This window comes from Mustela putorius, unplaced genomic scaffold (assembly GCF_011764305.1).
Source record: "Mustela putorius furo isolate JIRA1106 unplaced genomic scaffold, ASM1176430v1.1 tig00000145_pilon_pilon_pilon, whole genome shotgun sequence".
In the NCBI taxonomy this organism is placed as follows: domain Eukaryota; kingdom Metazoa; phylum Chordata; class Mammalia; order Carnivora; family Mustelidae; genus Mustela; species Mustela putorius.
In genome coordinates this window covers 33,245,001-33,263,662 of record NW_025421294.1, presented here as the reverse complement: position 1 = coordinate 33,263,662, position 18,662 = coordinate 33,245,001, and the positions used below count along the sequence as shown (strand labels likewise).

The 18,662-nt window shown below is 48.6% G+C and overlaps 1 protein-coding gene across 2 annotated transcripts in view; it reads right to left on the bottom strand.

The window, feature by feature from the left end:
- Positions 1 to 2,627: 2,627 nt before the first annotated feature.
- MARCHF3 (membrane associated ring-CH-type finger 3) overlaps positions 2,628 to 18,662 on the bottom strand; it is a 137,240-nt gene continuing 121,205 nt past the window's right edge. For both annotated transcript variants that reach the window (XM_004737436.3, XM_013056067.2), the window contains exons 4-5: positions 10,196 to 10,405; positions 2,628 to 3,584 (exon numbers count right to left, since the gene is read on the bottom strand). In XM_004737436.3, coding sequence (XP_004737493.1) covers positions 3,426 to 3,584; positions 10,196 to 10,405 — 369 coding nt within the window. In that variant the 3' untranslated portion in view covers positions 2,628 to 3,425. The remainder of the gene's footprint in view (positions 3,585 to 10,195; positions 10,406 to 18,662) is intronic.

Here is an 18,662-nt window from a genome sequence, read left to right as displayed (position 1 = left end):
TGCAGGTCGTGCAGCTCTGTCAGCTGGGCAGCGTGTCAGGGAAGGCGGAGCCAGGAGGGGAACAAAGAGACCCCAAAGAGGCCCAGGGAGGATGTGGAGCCTCCAGCTGGCCACCAGCCAAAGTGCAGGGAGGCAGGCTGCTATTTTACTTCCCTTCCCCCCCTTTGGCTCCTTCGTGCCCGCCGATGTGTTACTTCCACTAAAGATGATGTAACTGTGAGGACAGCCCAGCCGAGAGGGACGGGCCACAGTGCTCAGGCACAGGGAAGGGGGGCCAGGCCATGAAAGGCAAGTACAAGTCACTTCCAAGTCATGCCATTTACTTTGTCTTTATTGGATTTTTCCAGCTCATCTGAGCGTCTGCTCCGTTCTCTGGGCTGTAGAATTTGTGCGAACGTTCCGGGTTCTCTGGAAGCCCCCGATAAGAACATAGAAACACATGTGTGTGTGTGAGCATGCAAACACACACACACACATACACACACACATACATACACTCACAGGGCAGGCCAAGAGCTCTCTGGATTTGTTTCACTTGTCCCTTTCCCCCTCTGGCTTCAAGGTCCCACGCATTTGTCTCTACCAAATAGCCTCAGGACAAACGGCGAGGAAAGGATACATCCAGAAGGGTGGAAAAGCAGGCTGTTGAAGGAGTCGATGGAAGGGAAGCAGCGAACCCCCAGCATCCTTTACCAGCCCCTCCTTGTTCCTTTCCCTGCTTCATTCTCGAGTTTTCAAAAAGGAAGAAGCAGAGGAAGAGTTCAAGCCTGGCTGAGCCACTGGTGACCCGTGTGGCGCCTCTCAGCGGTTAGCAGAGGTACGCTTCTTTTATGGCAGGTGTAGCCTGGCTTGGAGACGGACCCAGAGCTGGGACTGTCAACCCCCGCCCATCCCCTGCCTCTTGGCTGGTGCCTTGTGGCGTACGTTCTGTAGTTCCTTGCTCTCCTTAGCCTTGAACAACGTCAGGGCTAAAGCGCCAAGAAGTGATGAAGAACTTCATCAGCATCTCAGATGGGTCCTGGTGCTGTTAGAGCCCAGAGCCTCGCAGGAGGAGGAGCCGAGTTGGTGGCCTGGAAAGGCAGGCACCCATGCTGCTCTTGGCTGCCTGGACTGTCCTGCACCCCCCAGCCCAGGCCACTGACTTCTTGCATGTGGGCTCTGCTTTATTTCCCAGGGTGGGGATGCAAATACGGGGGAAAGAGCTACGGCACAGACCTAGTACTGAGGTGCCCACCTTTGCCGCACAGGAGCCCCACAGAGCTGTTGGGCCCCTGTCTGCCTTTGATAATTTGCGTCACTAGGTCTCATTGCATGAACCCAAACAGCAGGATTTCCCTGCAGCCAGCTCAACAGGAAATGATCCCGGGGATCTCCCACTTCCTTCATTCATGGAAGAGGCTGGGAGGATGGAGGTTACGGTCCTCGCCTGAATGCTCCTGCCATTCCACTGGGAGGGGTCGCCCAGGAACCTGACAGCTCAGGGACCGAGGCTGGGTGGATGTTATTTAGCCCCTCTTCGGCAGGGCTGTCGTTCACCAGCGACCAAGTTGGACTCCTGGCTCTGGAAATGTAATGTGTGACAGCTGTGTGCAGCCAGTGGTGTCCAGCATTTTAAAAAGGTCAATTAAGAAACGGTGGATGGTGGTGCGGCTAATGACAGCCTGGAGGGGTGAACGGGGCAGAGAAAACAGAAGGGCTCAGGCGTCTATTACCGGAGCGAGTGTCGAAGGGAAGCATGGCAGGCAGGAATCTATTGTCATCAGCCATAAAGCACATCTGAGTTTTACAGCAGAGCGGGGTCCAGCTGTTCCCCTCCCCACGTGGTGCAGGGGGCAGTCTGTGAATGGGGGGCTCGGCAGGCAGAGGTGACACCTGCGTCAGACAGAAATCGTTACCCTCCTCGCTGCCTGCTCCTCTGCACTTTCCACTCTCCCACTTGGGAAGCAGAAGGCAGATGCTGGAGTGATACTCAGAATGTGGGTCATGTTCTAGAAATCCATATTTTAAGCATTCCCCAACGCTGGGCTCCGCCTTTTCCTCCCGGGTGTGTAGGTGGGCGGCAGGGGACAGGCAGGGGAGCCGGCAAGGGCTTCCTCAGATGACCCATGTGCCCCCTGGTTTCAGCAGAGTGCGGGGTAGACCCTTTCCACTGTGATGGATAAAAGAGGGACATGAAGCCCTTAGGAAAAAGGTCTCTTTCAGCCTGTGACAGAATTGGCTCGTAGTTTGGGGAAGGCACTATATGGGATTCGTTTTGTTTGGGGAAGGCACTATATGGGATTCGTTTTTTTTTTTTTTAAAAACCAGACAAAGGGTCTGTAGGCTGCTGGGACTAGCTTTTTGCCACATCTACCTGTCAAGCTAGAAATTCAATAGAGCAATGGGAATGCTAATTGATATGCAAAACAGGTCCAGGGTTCCTAGAAATGTCTAATGATTCTCTGGTTCCTTGCGAATGCAGAATTAAGACATGAACTACATGGAATGGGATTAAGAACACCAGCACTTTTACTCGCTCGCTCGCTCTCTCTCTTTTTCTTTTTCCTATAAAAAAAACTCTTTGGGGAAACTTCACCAGTTTTATAATTTCAAAAAAAAAAAAAAAAAGAACATTGCAATCAATGGGGTTTGTCTTTGACACACTGGATATTTATTATTAGAAAATAGTTTTTATCAGCCGGCAATACCAAACAAGTTGAAAGGAGCGTGCTTCTCACCTTAATTTTTTTTCTCCTTAATGAAATTTAAATAAACAGCTCACTGTCAGGAGAGTCGCCACGCCTTTCTTTTTTTTTTTTTTCCCCCTTTAAAAACGGAATAAACGAAGTTTAGTACAAAACGTCCTTCAGCTATGCCTTGCTCTGCAGCTGTTATGTTGTCCCCTTGAGTAAGAGAGAAGGAGGAGATGAAAAAAGACCACTCTGGTTATCAAATTACCCCAAGGAATCTACAGTAGAAACCGGGAAACAGATAAACTCACCCAAAACCAAACCAGTCCAAACCAAGAAACCAGTTGTAACATTGGCTTTTCCATGGTGATTATCATCTGACTTTAATATATATCTATATCTATATATATATATTTGAAATTGTAATAAAAAAGGAAGCATTGAATTGCATCTTTAGCAGGACAAGCTTCCTCATCTGTTACAGAGGTGTTTGGGAAATTTCATATAGTATCTGGTCAGTAAGCACGTTTGGCAGCTCAGCAAGTATCACGTGACTGCAGCATCCATGATTCCAAGTGAAATGGTGTTTGCTTTCTTTGGGGCCGAGTCCATTGCTCCGGGCGAGGTGCTCCCACGGCTCCGGATGTCCCGAGACCCACAGCTTCAGGAAGGGTTTGGAGGTGGCTCAGTGCATGGCCCCAGTGCAGAAACTTCCAGAACCCCAAACAACGAGTCAGCAAACCAGCCACACGGACGTCAGACAATGGTCTCCTTTGAGTTCCTCTTGACAGAGTGGAGGCCCAGCAGGGACTGCTGGTTAGAAGGGACGCTGACAGACTTTGGGATGAGGAGAATCACTCTCTGATTGGTCCGACGCCATTCGTTGTACAATCGACAGTGGTACCTAAATGACACCTGAGGTCAGGAGAGGAAACACAAGGATTATCAGGTCAGTGGAAGCTGATAATCAATCCAAGAAACAAAACAGGTCATTGAAAACAGCTCTGAACAGCTGGTGGCAGTGAAGTGAGGCAGGCCTCTTGGGGCCGCACGGCGCTGGCCGGCAGCTGAGTGTTGGCACCCACCCGAGGACATCCTTATGTGAACACGGGCAGGGATCCTGGGGGGCTTCCTTCCTTCTTCCTCAGAGTGGAAACAAGTAGGATACGAATAAGAAATGAGGTTCTTTCAGAGGCTGGATTTAGTTTGGGGATAGTAGTGTTTGGGCCCCAAAGCATCAGTTGTGAAGCAGATTGGCTACAGGCAGCGAGGTGGTGAGTACAGCGCTAGCCCTCACCCTGGGGGTGGGACCTGAGCCATGTGTCTGTCTGGGCCTCAGCTTCCTCTCTCTTAAATGAGAGTGATGCTTGGATGTCATGTTCCCTCCTGCAGGTTGGACACTGCACAATTCAACATTCAGACTGCCTATGACAGGAAGGGTACCCTTTGACTTGTGTCACGCACAACTCTTTCAACTGTACCAGCGGCCCCTGATTGGTGATCCCCAACTGCCTGCAGCTCTATCGTTCTACAGCTTCCAGCGGGGGAAGCTTTGGTGTGGGCACCAAGTCCCTGGATAAACTCCTCCTGAGCCTCAGCCTGGGGTAGGGTCTACCTCCCTGGGCGCCTGGAGTGCCTCGTGCCTACCTCAGCATGGCATCAAGTGCTTTGTCAGGCAGTGTATTTGTGTCTCTCTCTCCCTGCTCCAGAAGCATCTTGACAGCAGGGGTCGGGCCATATTCATCACTGCATGCCCAGCGCCCATCATGTGCCTGGTGCTTACGAAGTTACTGGGTAGAGTTTGCTGAGTGAATAGCTGATTGCAACTCTGTTTCAGACTCTCTTCTATGATCTACAACATTATGAGCAGTAAACTGATGGCCAATGGCCACGTAACTGTGCCAGAGAGTTCTTGCTTCCCATGGAAATATCCCGGAATGAGACACATCTGTGGTTCATTTTGGAGCAGGCTGGCATCCGGCCTGGATGGACTGCCCAGGAAATTCAGATTCTGTACTTCTGAAGGTGCATGGACTGTCTTTAAAAACGGGGGAAGGGTGAGTGCTGTGAAGTGTGTAAACCTGGCGATTCACAGACCTGTACCCCTGGGGATAAAAATATATTATATGTTTATAAAAATAAAAAATTAAAGAAAAAAAAAAACGGGGGAAGGTCCCAGTTTGAGAGCATCCAGATGACTTCCTTCCTAGTAGGTGCTGGGAAGGAAGATACCTGTGAACTTAGGCTGAGAGATAGCCCAGGATGGGCTGTTTAATCATGGGGGGGGGTGCTGGGCTGACCCCAGGACAGGGTCCATGGTGGTCAGAGAGAGGGCCGATCCCATGGTTGGAGCCCAGTATTTCTGGAAGCAGAAGAGGGCACAGGCCCTGGATCAGAAAGGGCTTACTGGTTCTCTGGCAGGATCATGAAATTCAAGGCCGCTAGCTTAAATTTCTGAGGCTAGAAAGCAGATGCCACAGGCTGAGTGCCAGAGAGATTTGGGTATGAAAATATAAGCTTTTAAACTCACACAGATGTGCTTTTCTCCAAAAGGCCCTGAACATGCCAAAGTGGATCAGGTTTGGGGTTTGTTTTTCCTCCCTAAGCTTGGTTCTCGATGCATCTATTCTGTCCTGCTGTGGCTTAGTGCCGATGGCGGAGTGCGGGAGAGGCAGGCGGGGATGCCTTCTGCTCAGGGCCAAGAGCAGGGAGATGAGTTGAAGGCAGACTCGTACTAATGAGGAGCTGCGGCAGCTCAAAAAGACCAGAATCTGGAGATATTCTCCGAAAGCTGGGTTTCAAGTCAAGAGACCCTCATCTGAATGTTAAGGAGCTGTGCATGCCGGGCCTGGGTAAGCCGAGAAGTCGCTGTGGGAGCACCCAGGGGACGCCTGCTCTCAGGCCCGGCACCCCAGGCCTGGACCCCCACCCTCTACCTAGTGGCTCTGGGACTCTGGGAGGGTTGCTTGCCCCCCGCAAGCTTCAGTGTGTCGGCAAAACGTGAGGAGTGGTGTCTGAGAGTGCACAGAAAGCACTTAGCACCGTGCCTCCCACACGGTCCTGTTCTCGGCCTGTTCTTTTTGATGTGTTAAATATAGAAAAGAAGATGGTTTTGTGATGCTCCTTCTTAGACACAGGAGAAGGGGGACAAGAAAAAAACGTGCTAATTTCCCTTGCTCTCGACGTGGCCATAGGTCAGCAGCAGGCTGTATCACTGGGGAGCTTGTTAAAACGTCGGAATTTGGGGCTCCACCCAGACCTAAGGAATCAGAGCGTGCATTTTAACAAGATCCCCAGGTGATTTGCAGATCTGTTCAAGCCTGAGAAGCGCTGCTGCAGGCAACCTGGGAAGTCAACGACTTAGCAGGTCTCTTGGTTCCTTGGCCAGAAGGTGTGAAAATCAGCCAGCTTGTTCAGACAAACAGATGAGATCTTATTATACATTCATCTATCTTAATTGCTGTTAACCATCACAATCTGCAGGCAAATTCAGTCAATAAGAAGAAAGGGTCAGAGAAGACTCCTCAAGAAGAGGACTCCTTGATTTTCCCCAATAAGGAAAATCAAGGAACTTGAGCCTGATGCAGATGGGACCCCAGGTTTGCAAATGCCCTTGGGTGATGCTGAGCCAGGGCCAGGAGCTCCAGGACACTCCCTTCCCACAGTGGAATAGAATAGGAAGAAAGGAAGTTTGACTTCCAGAACTAAAGAGGCAATGAGGGAAGCAGAAACAAACCAAAAGGAAGCCAGGACAATTCTAACATTTGGGAACTTAGTTTAGATATTTCTTAATAGTTTAGATATTTCTTAAATGTCCCTGGGTGCGGGTCGCAGAGGGAGCGAAGGAGAGCGAGAATCTGAAGCGACTCCACACCCAGCAGGGAACCTGACAGGAGGCTCAATCTCATGACCCTGAGATCCTGACCTGAGCCAAAATCAAGAGTTGACTCCTAACTGACTGAGCCCCCCAGATGCTCCTTCAATGTCTGTGTTACGGAGAGAAGAGGAAGAAAGCGCACAGGGCCACTATTCTAAAAATACTTCTTTTGGGGTGAATTTCTTGAGGTGTGTTCAGTTCTTCATCCAAAGGAGATTAACCCGTCGTGGGTACGATCCTACAAAGAGTGGTGGTCACGTGGGCAGGGCAAGGAAGGATTACATCAGCAACCACTCTCTCGATCAGGGAAGTGACAGGGCTGTGGCCTAAGGGCCGCTGTAAAGTCACAGAAGGGTGTGGGAAATCTCGTCACCGATTTCTTATTCTGCCCTTTCTCTCCAGATTGAGGCCTACTGATGGGGCCAGGGCCTCATCTTCCCAGGAAAGGACCAGCTCCTTGATCTCCGGCTGCACCGAGCAGGTGGGCTGTGAGAGTACACGGGCCAAGGAGCAGGACTGGACATGGGGTCACCCTTGAAACCCTGGGGCTGCCGTGGGCTGTGTGGGCTGTGGGTCAGCCAGCTCGCGCACGGTCACCCTTGTCAGGCAGTGTCCTCCCGGAGGTCTCCCAACGTTATAAGGAGAATTCAGATGACTACCCCGTGGGGCTGGGAATCAGCCAGAGGAAAGAGATTGCTCATTCATTGCATCCCAGGCCTTAACCAGTTTCTGTGCCGGGTGCTGGCTGTTGCCTTGGTGATGCGGTGAACGCAGGCACTCCCTGCGGGTCCCTGCAGCACAGCACCCCAGTCCCCAACTTGTCCGCGGTTGGCTCATTTGAAGCGCCATGCTGGGTGACTTTCTAGCGCCGAGCGTGGACTTGGATGATGTCTGTCCCTGGACCTCAGACGGTTTGTGATGTAGGCAGTGATAGTTCCATGGCACCCACTCCGGGCTTGTGGTTTCTCAGAGGTAGGCTTCCCCACGGCAGGTTCCAGAACGCCCTGTTCCCGAGGGGCGGCAGGGCCGGGCTCAGACTGCAGAGGCGCGACAAGGCAGCAGCGGGGCTATGTTCCCCCCTTCCCAGTGCCAGCGAGGCCCTGCCAGGAAGGCTGCTCTGAGCAGCAGCCCGGCTGGGACTGACACGGTGTTTGTTTATCTAAGACATTTTCACAGCATATTCTCCGGAAGCCTGACAGCTTGTTTACAATGGGTTTCTGCCGGAGGGCACTTTCCAAGTGCTGTCAGCTCCTGAGTTACGGCTCCTGCCAGGGCAGCTCGCTACAGCATTTATCTGGGAGGGACTTAGCCTGGATCCAGTCACCTCGGGCTCAGGGGTGCTGCAGCGCCGTTGCCAGGGGAGAACGCCTTCCCCTCCCTCCAGCGGCTTTGCATCTTGTGGCCAGCTGAGTGTGCAGAGGAAGAAACCCTCATGTCTATTCTGGGGGCTCTGATAAACGTTTCCGAAGGTACCCTACCTAGTCCTGCTGGTAGCCCAGTGACCCAGGGTTGTCACTGTTCCTCCACTATCTGTAAAGGGGAAGGCTGATCAGAGAGGGTAAGTACCCTCTTTAGAGTGACACAGTTCTTAGCGTGCTAAATCTTGGGTCTGACCACAGGGTCTTTGGATTCTCATGCGTGTGCTTTTCACTACTGGGCACTGCCTCACGGAAACGTTTCTGGAATGAAGTATGTTCTCAGTCTCCTGAAAGAGCCCACTCCAAGCACCCTTCCCGCCCAAGCCCCCTTTCTTCTGAGATGGGAGGTGAAACAGGTTCACATCCGCTTTTCCGGGTGAAATCTTTCCCTTTCTTCCTTCCCTTGCTGCCTCTTCCTCTTTCATAATAGATGACCATATGCTTTACAAAGCAGGTTTTCCAAAAGGCCTTAAATTGGTTTGAAAGCCTAACAATAAGGTTTACATCCTCAACCACCCTGCATCCTCCACACACATCTAAGAAAAATCATAGACTAGCAAACCTGTAAACATGGTAAGAACTGAGAGTTATTTTCCAGAGAACCTTCCTCGGGTGCTCTCTCCTTTCTGATGCCAAGGAGCAGGGAGGAGCCTGGTGGAATGGGCATTCCTGTCACGCCCACTTTATGAATGAGGGTGCCAAGGCTCGGAGATGTGAACTGCCTTTTCCAAGCTGACGCAGCTGACCGGGCATCAGTGCTAAAGGTGATTTGATTTCTTATTCTAAGAGTCTTACTCTTATTTTTTTTCCCATTCCCATCACCTTGTGACTTCTGAGTCTGCCTCATTGCTTGACTCACAGTGAATCAGGACCCACATGGGCAGCACAGACCTTTAGAGGAGAGACACTGAAAGAGCCCACTCCAGGCACCCTTCCCGCCCAAGCCCCCTTTCTTCTGAGATGGGAGGTGAAACAGGTTCACATCCGCTTTTGGCTGGTGGTGGGTAGCAGAATGCCTGACTTCACCGGGGGACTCAGGGAGAGTTGGAAGCCTCAGAATGCTCTGTCTTTACCAAGACTCGAGCCATGTCCCTCTCCACTAAGACGGACGGTCTGTCTGTCTGAAGGCTCCCTCCCCGCCCCACCCTGAGGGAAGGTACAGAGCTGTAGCGTCACAGGATGGACAAGACGGAAATGACCTGGCCCAGGGGAAGGTTACAGTTGCCCTGGCAGCTGGTGGGACAGGGTTTGGAAGACAGAGCAGAGGGGCATGTGGGAGTGAGCGCTAGAAGCTTCCACATGCTGACCCCGTGCTATGGGATAAGAGAATGGTACGCTTTGGACAGGAAACACATACTAAGTAACCGTGGGACGTGCTCAGATTAGAAATGAGCAGGCACAGCAGAGTCATGCCAGGAAGCAGGGCGCCCAGTTTCTGAAATGAGTCTAGCGGGTAGTGACTTTCTTCCCTGCAGGTCCCAGAGGGAAACAGAGAGAGTGAGATCAGTGCTGTGCCAACCTCTGCCCAAGCATTTAACTCTCTTCAGGAGTTAAGTGGGTGAAAAAAACCAGACGTGTTTAAGAATTCTCCCTCATATACGGCAGACACGCTTATTTGGGAAACGGGTTTCTTTGGTGGCAGCTTCTCAGCTAGATAAATTAGTGTTTTTATGGGCTGTGGAGTCAATATCCCAACACACAGAATAACCATCAGGCAAAACGCAGCTCCACATCCAGCAAAGAATTTAGGCTGTGTCCAGGAGTAAGAAGAAAATAACCAGCCTGAGGATTCATGATCTGCCCAGGCAGTGACAGCAGCAGTGGCCAAGAGCATCCTTCATGATCTGCTATAATCCCAGCAAAAGCGAGGCACATAAACCAGAGAAAGAAAATGCCATGTCCCGTCGCGGATGGAGTCCCAGAACCCTGGAGGAGGGGAACGTCTAGGGTGTGTGGCTTTGATTGATGGGCTCTCAGAAGCAGGAGCTTTTTCTTTCCTTGATCTGCTCTTCCCAGCAGCACACTGGGGTGGACACGCGCCCGCGCATGCACATCCACAAGCACACCCACCCGGACCTCGAGCGTGGCACGCACGCCCCCGCCAGCACCTGCGGATCTGCCTTTCACCAGGCCGGGTGGCTGGGCTACGGCCGGGAGGGAAGGCTGTGCCTGCTGAGGGGTGGTGGCCAGCTCTGGCTGCTCCAAGTCCCCGGGCCCTGGGCCATACTTACTAGTGTCCAAAAGAGGTAAATGGTGAAGAGTGCCACAGTGAGTGCGATCAGTCCAACGGCCTCCAGCCGACTACTAAAGTGCAGGTGGTCCACGGCGCCCCGCAGGCAGAGCCAGCCTGAGATGGTGGCCAGCGGCGTGATGAACAAGAAGCACACCATGTCTCCAAACAGAGTCCGCTTCTCATGCTGGGGGCCTGGGTTTCGGAGCCACTGCCGGGGAGACAGAGAAAAGTGGAGTCACAGTTAGAGGCCGGCATGGAGCGGAGACCCGCTGCCCTCGAGGGTGTCTCTGTCTCCTGAAATGGGACACAGGTGCTTTGGACCTGTTCTGGGATCCCAGGGAAGAGTTCAGGCCTCATTCCATACCCCACCTCCCCGGGTAATAGTGATTCTTGATAATACTTTAACATGACAACAGTGATGAGGATCAAAATCAGAATTTTTAAAAGTGTCTTTGCTGTAGGCAAAGTGTCTGCTGTTTTTGAAAACAGTTCAGAGGTTATTATATTGAACACTGACATTACGGGAAGATGGGGAGGATGGTATTTCCAGAAGGTAATAGTTGAGACAGGAGAAGTGCTGTTGTGGGGCCCAGTCTTGGGCCCTGGGAATGTCTGCAGGAAGGGGTTAACTTAGCAAGGTGGGTTTGCTCAAATTGTGCATGTTCCCCAGAAAGACCCATTTTCAAGATTGGCTCTTTAGAGATGAGCTCTGAGTCCTTGCAGTATTTTGCCTTTTACGAGCATCTCTGTATATAGCCTTGGGCCATATAGTAAGAGTATAATGAAATCGTTTATCCCAACGATGTGATTTATGCTGAACACCTACATTCACTGTAGGGGGCTGGAGTCTAGGGAGCTAAGTGCAGACACACAGGAGCTCTATGCCTCTGTGACTGACTCCAGTGAATACCCTATACACCAAGCCTTGGGGTGATAATGCCTGGTATGTGTTGTCACAAATTGTTGCCGGAAAAATTAAGCGGGTTTGGGTAACATTACCGGGAGGGGACACCTGGGAGCTCGTGCCTGGTTCCTCCTGAACTTTACCCCCGGACCCTTTTCCTCTACTGATCTGAATTGGTATCCTTTTGCTGTCAAACCATAAGGAAAAGAGCTTTTCTGATTCCTGTGAAGCCTTCCATGCAATCATGGACCCTAAGGGTGGTCTTAGGGATCTCCCAAAGATGGAGACTCATGTGACTCCATGAACTCAGTAATGCCCCTCCTTGCGTTAGGACCCTGACCCTACTTAGGATGGTCCCTGACATCTTAGTTGTGTTGCCCAATTTGGGGGCTGAACCAGCCCAACAAGGGTAGTGAAAACTTTGTGCTTGAAAGACCAGCGGTGAGAATTCTTACAGGATGCGAAACACAGTTGCTGTGCTCCCTCTTAGGGGAGCAAGTTTAGGCTGAATGCCTGCTGAAATGTTTTCCATAATCCGTTCTGGGAAGAGTCATGCTTACATATTGGTGTTGGTACATGATGGTAATGAGGCCTGGGGGCTTTTCTTCAGGTTAGCACTGGAACATGTCTCCAAATGCTCCCATCTCGCTACCCCATGTAGTACTAGCTGAGCCCAAAGGGTCCAGAGGAGGGGCTCAAGCACAGTTGATGGGGTGGGAGTGGGAAGAGACGCTGGCTGAGTCTGTCTTTCATCTTGTCCCATAAGCAAATGGGGGTTTAGCAGTGCTGTGGGCTGGCCCCTGAATGGGAGCATTATGGTCTGCTGAGTAGGCACCCCAAGTGGCCAGGGCGGTAATTCCCACACAAACATTGGTGGGAGGGAAAGGGGCATGACAGGGGACACAGGAGTGGGTGGTGCACAGTGGAGGGTGAAGGGAAGACCACGTTCAAGGGCAGGAGGAAGAGACAGAAGAGCTGCAGAAAGGGCAAGCCAGGTGAGGACAGAGCAGCAGAAGGGCCAGAAAAAGCCTCAGGAGTGAGCAGAAGAGACGTGGCGGGGAGAGGCACAGAAGAGATTTTCTGGGAGGTGCTCTGCCTTGAGTGTCTGGCCGAGGCAAACATTAAATGACCCGCAGAGCCCAGCACACTGCTTTCCAGAGTCACGCACCTTTCAAGTGTGCAGAGATACTGAAGGAAGGAAACCTCAGCTCTAAAGTGGACCCGAGTAAAATAGATCATGGAAGGGTAAACAGAAATACAGCATTAAAAAATTTCACAGAAATACCTAAAGGATCAAATGCAAAGGACAGTGACCCTGTCATGTGTTGTCATGTTACCCCACACATCTCAGCAGCTTCAAAGGAAATCAGTGAGCTCTTATTAACATTTTCTTGCCTAAATACTGGGACTACCCCTATGATCTAGAGAGCAGAAATCGGGCGTGATTCTCCTAATATTAAGGAGGCTCAGCAAGGTTAAATGATTGCTTCACGTGACTTAGGGGTCAAAGTGAGGAGGGGGCTTAGTTCTCCGCTCCTGCTCAGATGTCCTATCCACAAAATATTCGAACAATATTAAAATTGCAAGACATTCAGAAATCCAGATCCTTAAACACTGTTGTCCGAATTGCAGGGAGCTGATTCCTTTTGCAGATTTTCACTGGAAACAGATCTGGAAGCCTGGCCTACTTTTCTCTGTGTCCTCACTTGCTGGAACATAGTAGATTCTCAATAAATATGCAACCGATGTACGCAGACAAGCTGACCTTCCTGGCAAAGACTTTCCCCAATTCCTTCCACTGGAGAATTCTGAATACATTTTATGAAAATTAATTTAGTATTTTACTTATCTATGTGGCCCTTGACATTACCCAATGAAATGACTCAGGTGTGGAAGGAGGTAATTACAAATCATTGCTTATCTCCATCCGGTGTAAGATAAATCAAGAAGGCGAGATTAATATTACTACTGGTTCCCAGTTTCTCATTTTCTAATTGTTCATTGATTTTCTATATTCCTAAAAAATTTCCAGGCCTTTTTATATGTACATGATCATCTAATATCTGGATTCTGCACATTATTAACTATATATATAGATATAATTAAATATATTTAAATATAATCAAGCACATATATTTAAATATATAAATAAATAAAAATATTTATATATATGTATTTTTGGCTTAGCTTACCTTTTATTTACTGCTGGCTCATATTTAGGTATGAAGTTGTTTGTGTTTTTTGTTTGTTTGTATGTTTTTGAAGTAAACTCTCTGCCCGGTGTGGGGCTTGAACTCACAATCCTGAGATCAACAGTTGTGTGCTCTACTGGCTGAGCCAGCCAAGTGCCCCAGATATGAAGTTCTTTCAATATGTACTATTATGTTAAAACTTCTGCAGAACCCCAAGTGTTAATTTATCGCTTACACAAATGCAGGTGCCATGAACAAGACCACTGGCAGTATCTGTTGATGAATAAAAAAATACTGCCAAAGTATTCAAAGAGGCTGATATGGGATATTTACACAAGCCGAGTTTATAACAGAGAAAAGTGGATTACACCTCACATTTCTAGCAGGAGGTGACTGTCTAAATAAATTAGAGGATTTACTTAGGATACCATAGAGTAATTTGAAATGATAATGTACGTTTTATATTAACGGACATGATACATTATTGAGCAGGAAGACAGTTCTACTGGACAGAATGTATTGTATGATCCTGTGTAGGTAATGATATATTTATAAACACACAGACATTTATACCTACGTAGATGGAGTGGATTTACACATCCAAAGACCAGAAGGATTCCTAGCAAAAGAGCAGCTATCTGGGTGGTGGAATCGTGAGTGGTCTTTAATTTTTTTTGCTTTGTATTTTCTTGCTTTCCTCCAATGAACATGGATTACCCATGTAAATATTTATATATTTATTAGTTGTGTACAAAACATCAGGAGAGAGAGAGAGAGAGAGAGACGGACACTGAGTGAGGGATCGGGTAAGAAGAGGGAGTTGGGCAAGGGAGGTGTCCAGCTAGTGTTTTGCGAATGATAGCAGGGAAAAAAAAACGTACTGAGCTATGGCTGGGGCAAGCTCGGTGCTAGAAAGTTGAGTTTATGATGCAGTGTCTCACTGAGGCCTTGCAACAACACTCATATTACCCCCATTTTACAGATGCAGACACAGGGGAGAAGAGAGTTTACTAACTCACCTGAGGCTAGATGGCAGGTGGGTGGTAGAGGTGAGATTCAAACCAGCCTCACTTTGCTGTTCCTTGCTTTCCATATTTAGATTTTCTTTCTGCACCAAATGGCACTTGAGTATGTGTGTGCACTAGATTTCTGGCAAATTTTCAGCTAGGTGGGATAGAGTAAGTCCTACTATTGACTGGTTCATCAAATAGCTGAAGGATTGGCTGGCCAGGATATTACCATGGTAATTTAAAAAGAATTTCTTTTTTACTTTTTACTTTTTTATTTTTAAATTTTTTAAAGATTTTATTTATTTATTTGACAGAGAGAGATCACAAGTAGGCAGAGAGGCAGGCAGAGAGAGGGGAAGGGAAGCAGGCCCCCCCTGCTGAACAGAGAGCCCGATGTGGGTGGGACTCGATCCTAGGACCCTGAGATCATGACCTGAGCCAAAGGCAGCGGCTTAATCCACTGAGCCACCCAGGCGCCCAAAAGAATTTTTTTTTTTAAAAAGATTTTATTTATTTATTTGAGAGAGAAAGAATCAGAGAGAGAGAGCGCGAGAAGGTGGGGGTCAGAGGGAGAAGCAGACTCCCCCCTGAGCAGGGAGCCCGATGTGGGACTCGATCCTGGGACTCCCAAGATCATGACCTGAGCCGAAGGCAGTCGCTTAACCAACTGAGTCACCCAGGTGCCCTTTATAAAATATTCTTAGGATACTGTTCTGTTGTATGTTCATTCTTTTACCACATCGCAATGAGGCCTAATGTTGGGGAATTTAATCTCAGAGATATTTTGGCTTAATTCTTAACAGGTGAAACGTTGATCTCAATTATTGTTCAATGTGATTTTTTGCTGTTATGTCTTGTGCCTCTCTAGTCAGTTATACTTATTATACATGGAGTATTAGACCTACTCTGCAATAGGGCCTTCATTTCCCAAATACGTAACACAGAGCAGGCTGCAGCCGAATGGCAGGTTGATTTGTGTGTCCGTCTTGCCACCTGACCTGAGGTGGAGGCTTTGTATGACTCGCGTCTTGCATGTTCGGCATTTGCCGCATTCCATCAATGACAGCGGCTTACGTTTACTCACACACAAGGATATCCAAAGCTCTCTCTTTCTGCTGGGTGAAGTCACTAATTTACTCTTCAGTAACCTTTGAAAGGGGTACCACTATTGTCACCAGCATTTTATAGATAGGGAAACTGAGGCACAGAGAACGTCAAGTGACTAAAAAAGACTGGCTTAGGCTTTGAACCATGTTGTCTAGCGCCAAAGATGTGATCCAAAATAATCTATTCTATCATCATTCTTAGTTAAAAAAAAAAAAGAAAGAAAGAAAGAAAGGAGGCAGTGGGTAATGAGGGAATGAAGTGGGTAGGAGGAGGCTCGTACCTTCAATGTTTTTGTTGGTGTAAGAAGGTTCCCTGGGTGCCTGCTACTAATTTGTCCTGCCACTTGTAGACAGCTTTTGCTGCCAGAATATCGTTCTTGAAGGGGCTTTAGTTTAACATTAGTCTTCTGCTTATACTTGGTGGTTAGCTGTACTTTAAAAGCCAAGGTCAATGCTTGAGAATACTAATTTGTACGGCATCTCTCACCTGGCTGGCCCTCCCACACAGCAGCCATGGGATCTGTCGGCAACCCAGGCACCCTTCCTGACTTCTGTTCTCTGGTTCCATTAGGAACACCAAGCATAGAGGCTGTAGAATTGAAACCAGTGAGCTGCCTGCTTCCCTGTGGTCTCATTCCAGTCCCTGACTCGTTCCTGACCCAGGAGACTGATGTGCTCTTGGAAACAGGTCCAAAAACCAACCACCCAACCAACCGTCTAAACAAAACAGAAATCCCCCCTTGGTGATCGGCCAGAGACAGGGAGAAAAGCAAGCAGCGTTCCCCCAGCGACGCAGTAGTGTGCAAAGATGAGCCGGGCACCAGTGATGCCTTCCAAGGTGTGCTAACTCTAGGTTTGGATCTAATTACAGTGTCAATTTGTTAAATCCTTTCCTCGACGGGTAGGTAGGGGTGAAGGGGGTGCAGTGCTCTAGGACACTGGATTCTGTTTCCCAGGCTCCGAGTTAATCAGCTTAAATCCTCAAGGTAGACAGGACAGTGTGCAGGTCAGTTTGTACTGGAACCAGATTACACTCTGGTGGCTAATAGCTCTGATCGATTACCACCTTCCCTATGAATCTCCTTAATGAGAACCCATCATGAGAATGGAAGAAACTGACAGAAGGGATAACAACTGCTAGAACCATCTCAAATTTATGGAGAGGAAAAAGAGAAAGGAGGTAAGGTCTCAACATGGTTTCTCAATGGGTCTATCTGCTTGAGTGTTTCCTGTTCATCTGACACTTGGCAGAGTTATTAACCAAGGGCTTACTTTCCTTGGTGTTGGTCTTATTTTTCAAAACCCTGGTCATTTCACACTAAGCTGTCTGCTTGCCTGGGGAGCTGCAAGGTCAAAGGGGCAGTGCAGTGATCAGACGGGTATGTGATGGGTCCTCTGCATGATCTAGAGATTACGATGAAACACGAATATCATGCATTTCCATTCACTTGAAACAGAGCAGAGAACAAAAACAAACAAACCCTACTGATGTTTTAAATCCCTGAACTCCAGTCAGTCGGTGAATTTCCAGGACAGCTGAAGTCACCCAGAAAGAAATTATGACTCTGGGGGAGCTGAAGGCAATGGTTGCTCCGGATATCCATCCAACCAGGCTTGCAGCAACGCATCTCAAATGAAAACTTCACAGAGGATTTGCTCGTGATCCTAAAATGTCCTTCTCCAGCCTTGGCCTCCCTCCAAAGCTCCAGATGTGCGTATTCAACAGCCCACTCAACATCCCCACTTAGATGACTAACAGACGACTTAAACTCAATCTGTCCGAAACAGAACTCTTGATTTAGCACATACTTTTCTCCACATCTCCTCCATCTCAGTGAATGACATCACCACCCATCCTGTCACTCAGCTGGCCCTTCCCTTTCCGTCTTACCCACCACATGTCGCCTTTCGGCACCACCTTCAGTTGGTATCTGGAATCTGGGTGCTCCCTTCCACATCCACAGCTGCCATCCCTGGGCCACTATCATCTCATCCGCGGGAGCCAAAAGCCTCCTTGCTTCCACTCTGGCTTCCCTACGGTCCAGCTCTAAAACCAGCTGGGGTGACTTAGAACATCCACCTGTCAGAGCCCGTTTCTTCTTCGCTTAAGGCTCTACAATGGTCAGAATCAAGTCCATACTCTTTACCTAAGACTGTGAGGAGACCTGATCTCACACCTGCCTACTTCTCCGACCATATCCCCTCTTCCCTCTCCCCCTTCATGCCCAACTTTTACTTATGCCTGTTCCCATTCAGGGGACAGGCTCTGCCCAGATTCTTGCACAGCTGGCTCCTTCTGGTTGTTTAGGTCTCAGCTCAAATGGTACCTTTTCCTTGCAAACACTCCTTGTGCCTACAAACAGTGCTTGGCTACATTCTCTGCAGAGCACATGACACTCTCCGAAGAGATGCTATTTATTTGGCTGTTCCCTTGCTTACATTTTGCTCCCTACCTCACTGAGAGCTCTGTGATGACAGGGACCTCATTTCTGTTCATTCTTGGATGCCTCGGTCCAAGAGCAATGCTGGAGCACAGTGGATGCTTGTAATGAAAATGAATGAATAAACATCTGGATGCCAGTAGCCTGACCAGAAAAGATCTTACAATACTAGTTAGTCTAATGAAATTCATTGGTGAGGAGACACTTTTGTTGGCGGGTAGACATTAGGTCCTGCAGTTCACTGCCGTTAGCCTTCTAGACTAAAGATGCTTACGTATCATTCTTTTTAGGTTTCTAAGAGAAATATCTATGCACTATTTTATTGCTACAAGGTGAAAAGCCTGTAGTTTCTGTTCAAGATTTTTTTTTTTAAGTTGTAAATAATTGTGGAGTGCCATCTGTTTTTCCACAGGTCATGAAACAGCATGAGAGATCCAGTAAATTATTCAAGGTCCTTTGTACTGTTTTTGTCCCAATTATAATCTGTTTTTTTTTTTTCTACCTGAAAACTACCTTGAACTACATGAGAAAAGGACAATGTCAGATGTCTGTTTAAAAATTACACAACTCAGTTTCAACCAAAAATATGTGCAGAGTGCCTGTTAGATGCCAGATATTTTCGCTGAATTTAATAACAGCAGGTGGTGTTATTATTCCCATTTTGAATTAGGATACTAAGCCTCAGTGAGGTTAAGATAGTTGTTCAAGGTTACACGGAGAGGAGCCAGGCTTTGAGATCTCCAGCCTACTCTTCTTTCAACTCTTCCCCTCAGCTTGCTTTCACACTACATAAAATCTTACAAAAATTAAAA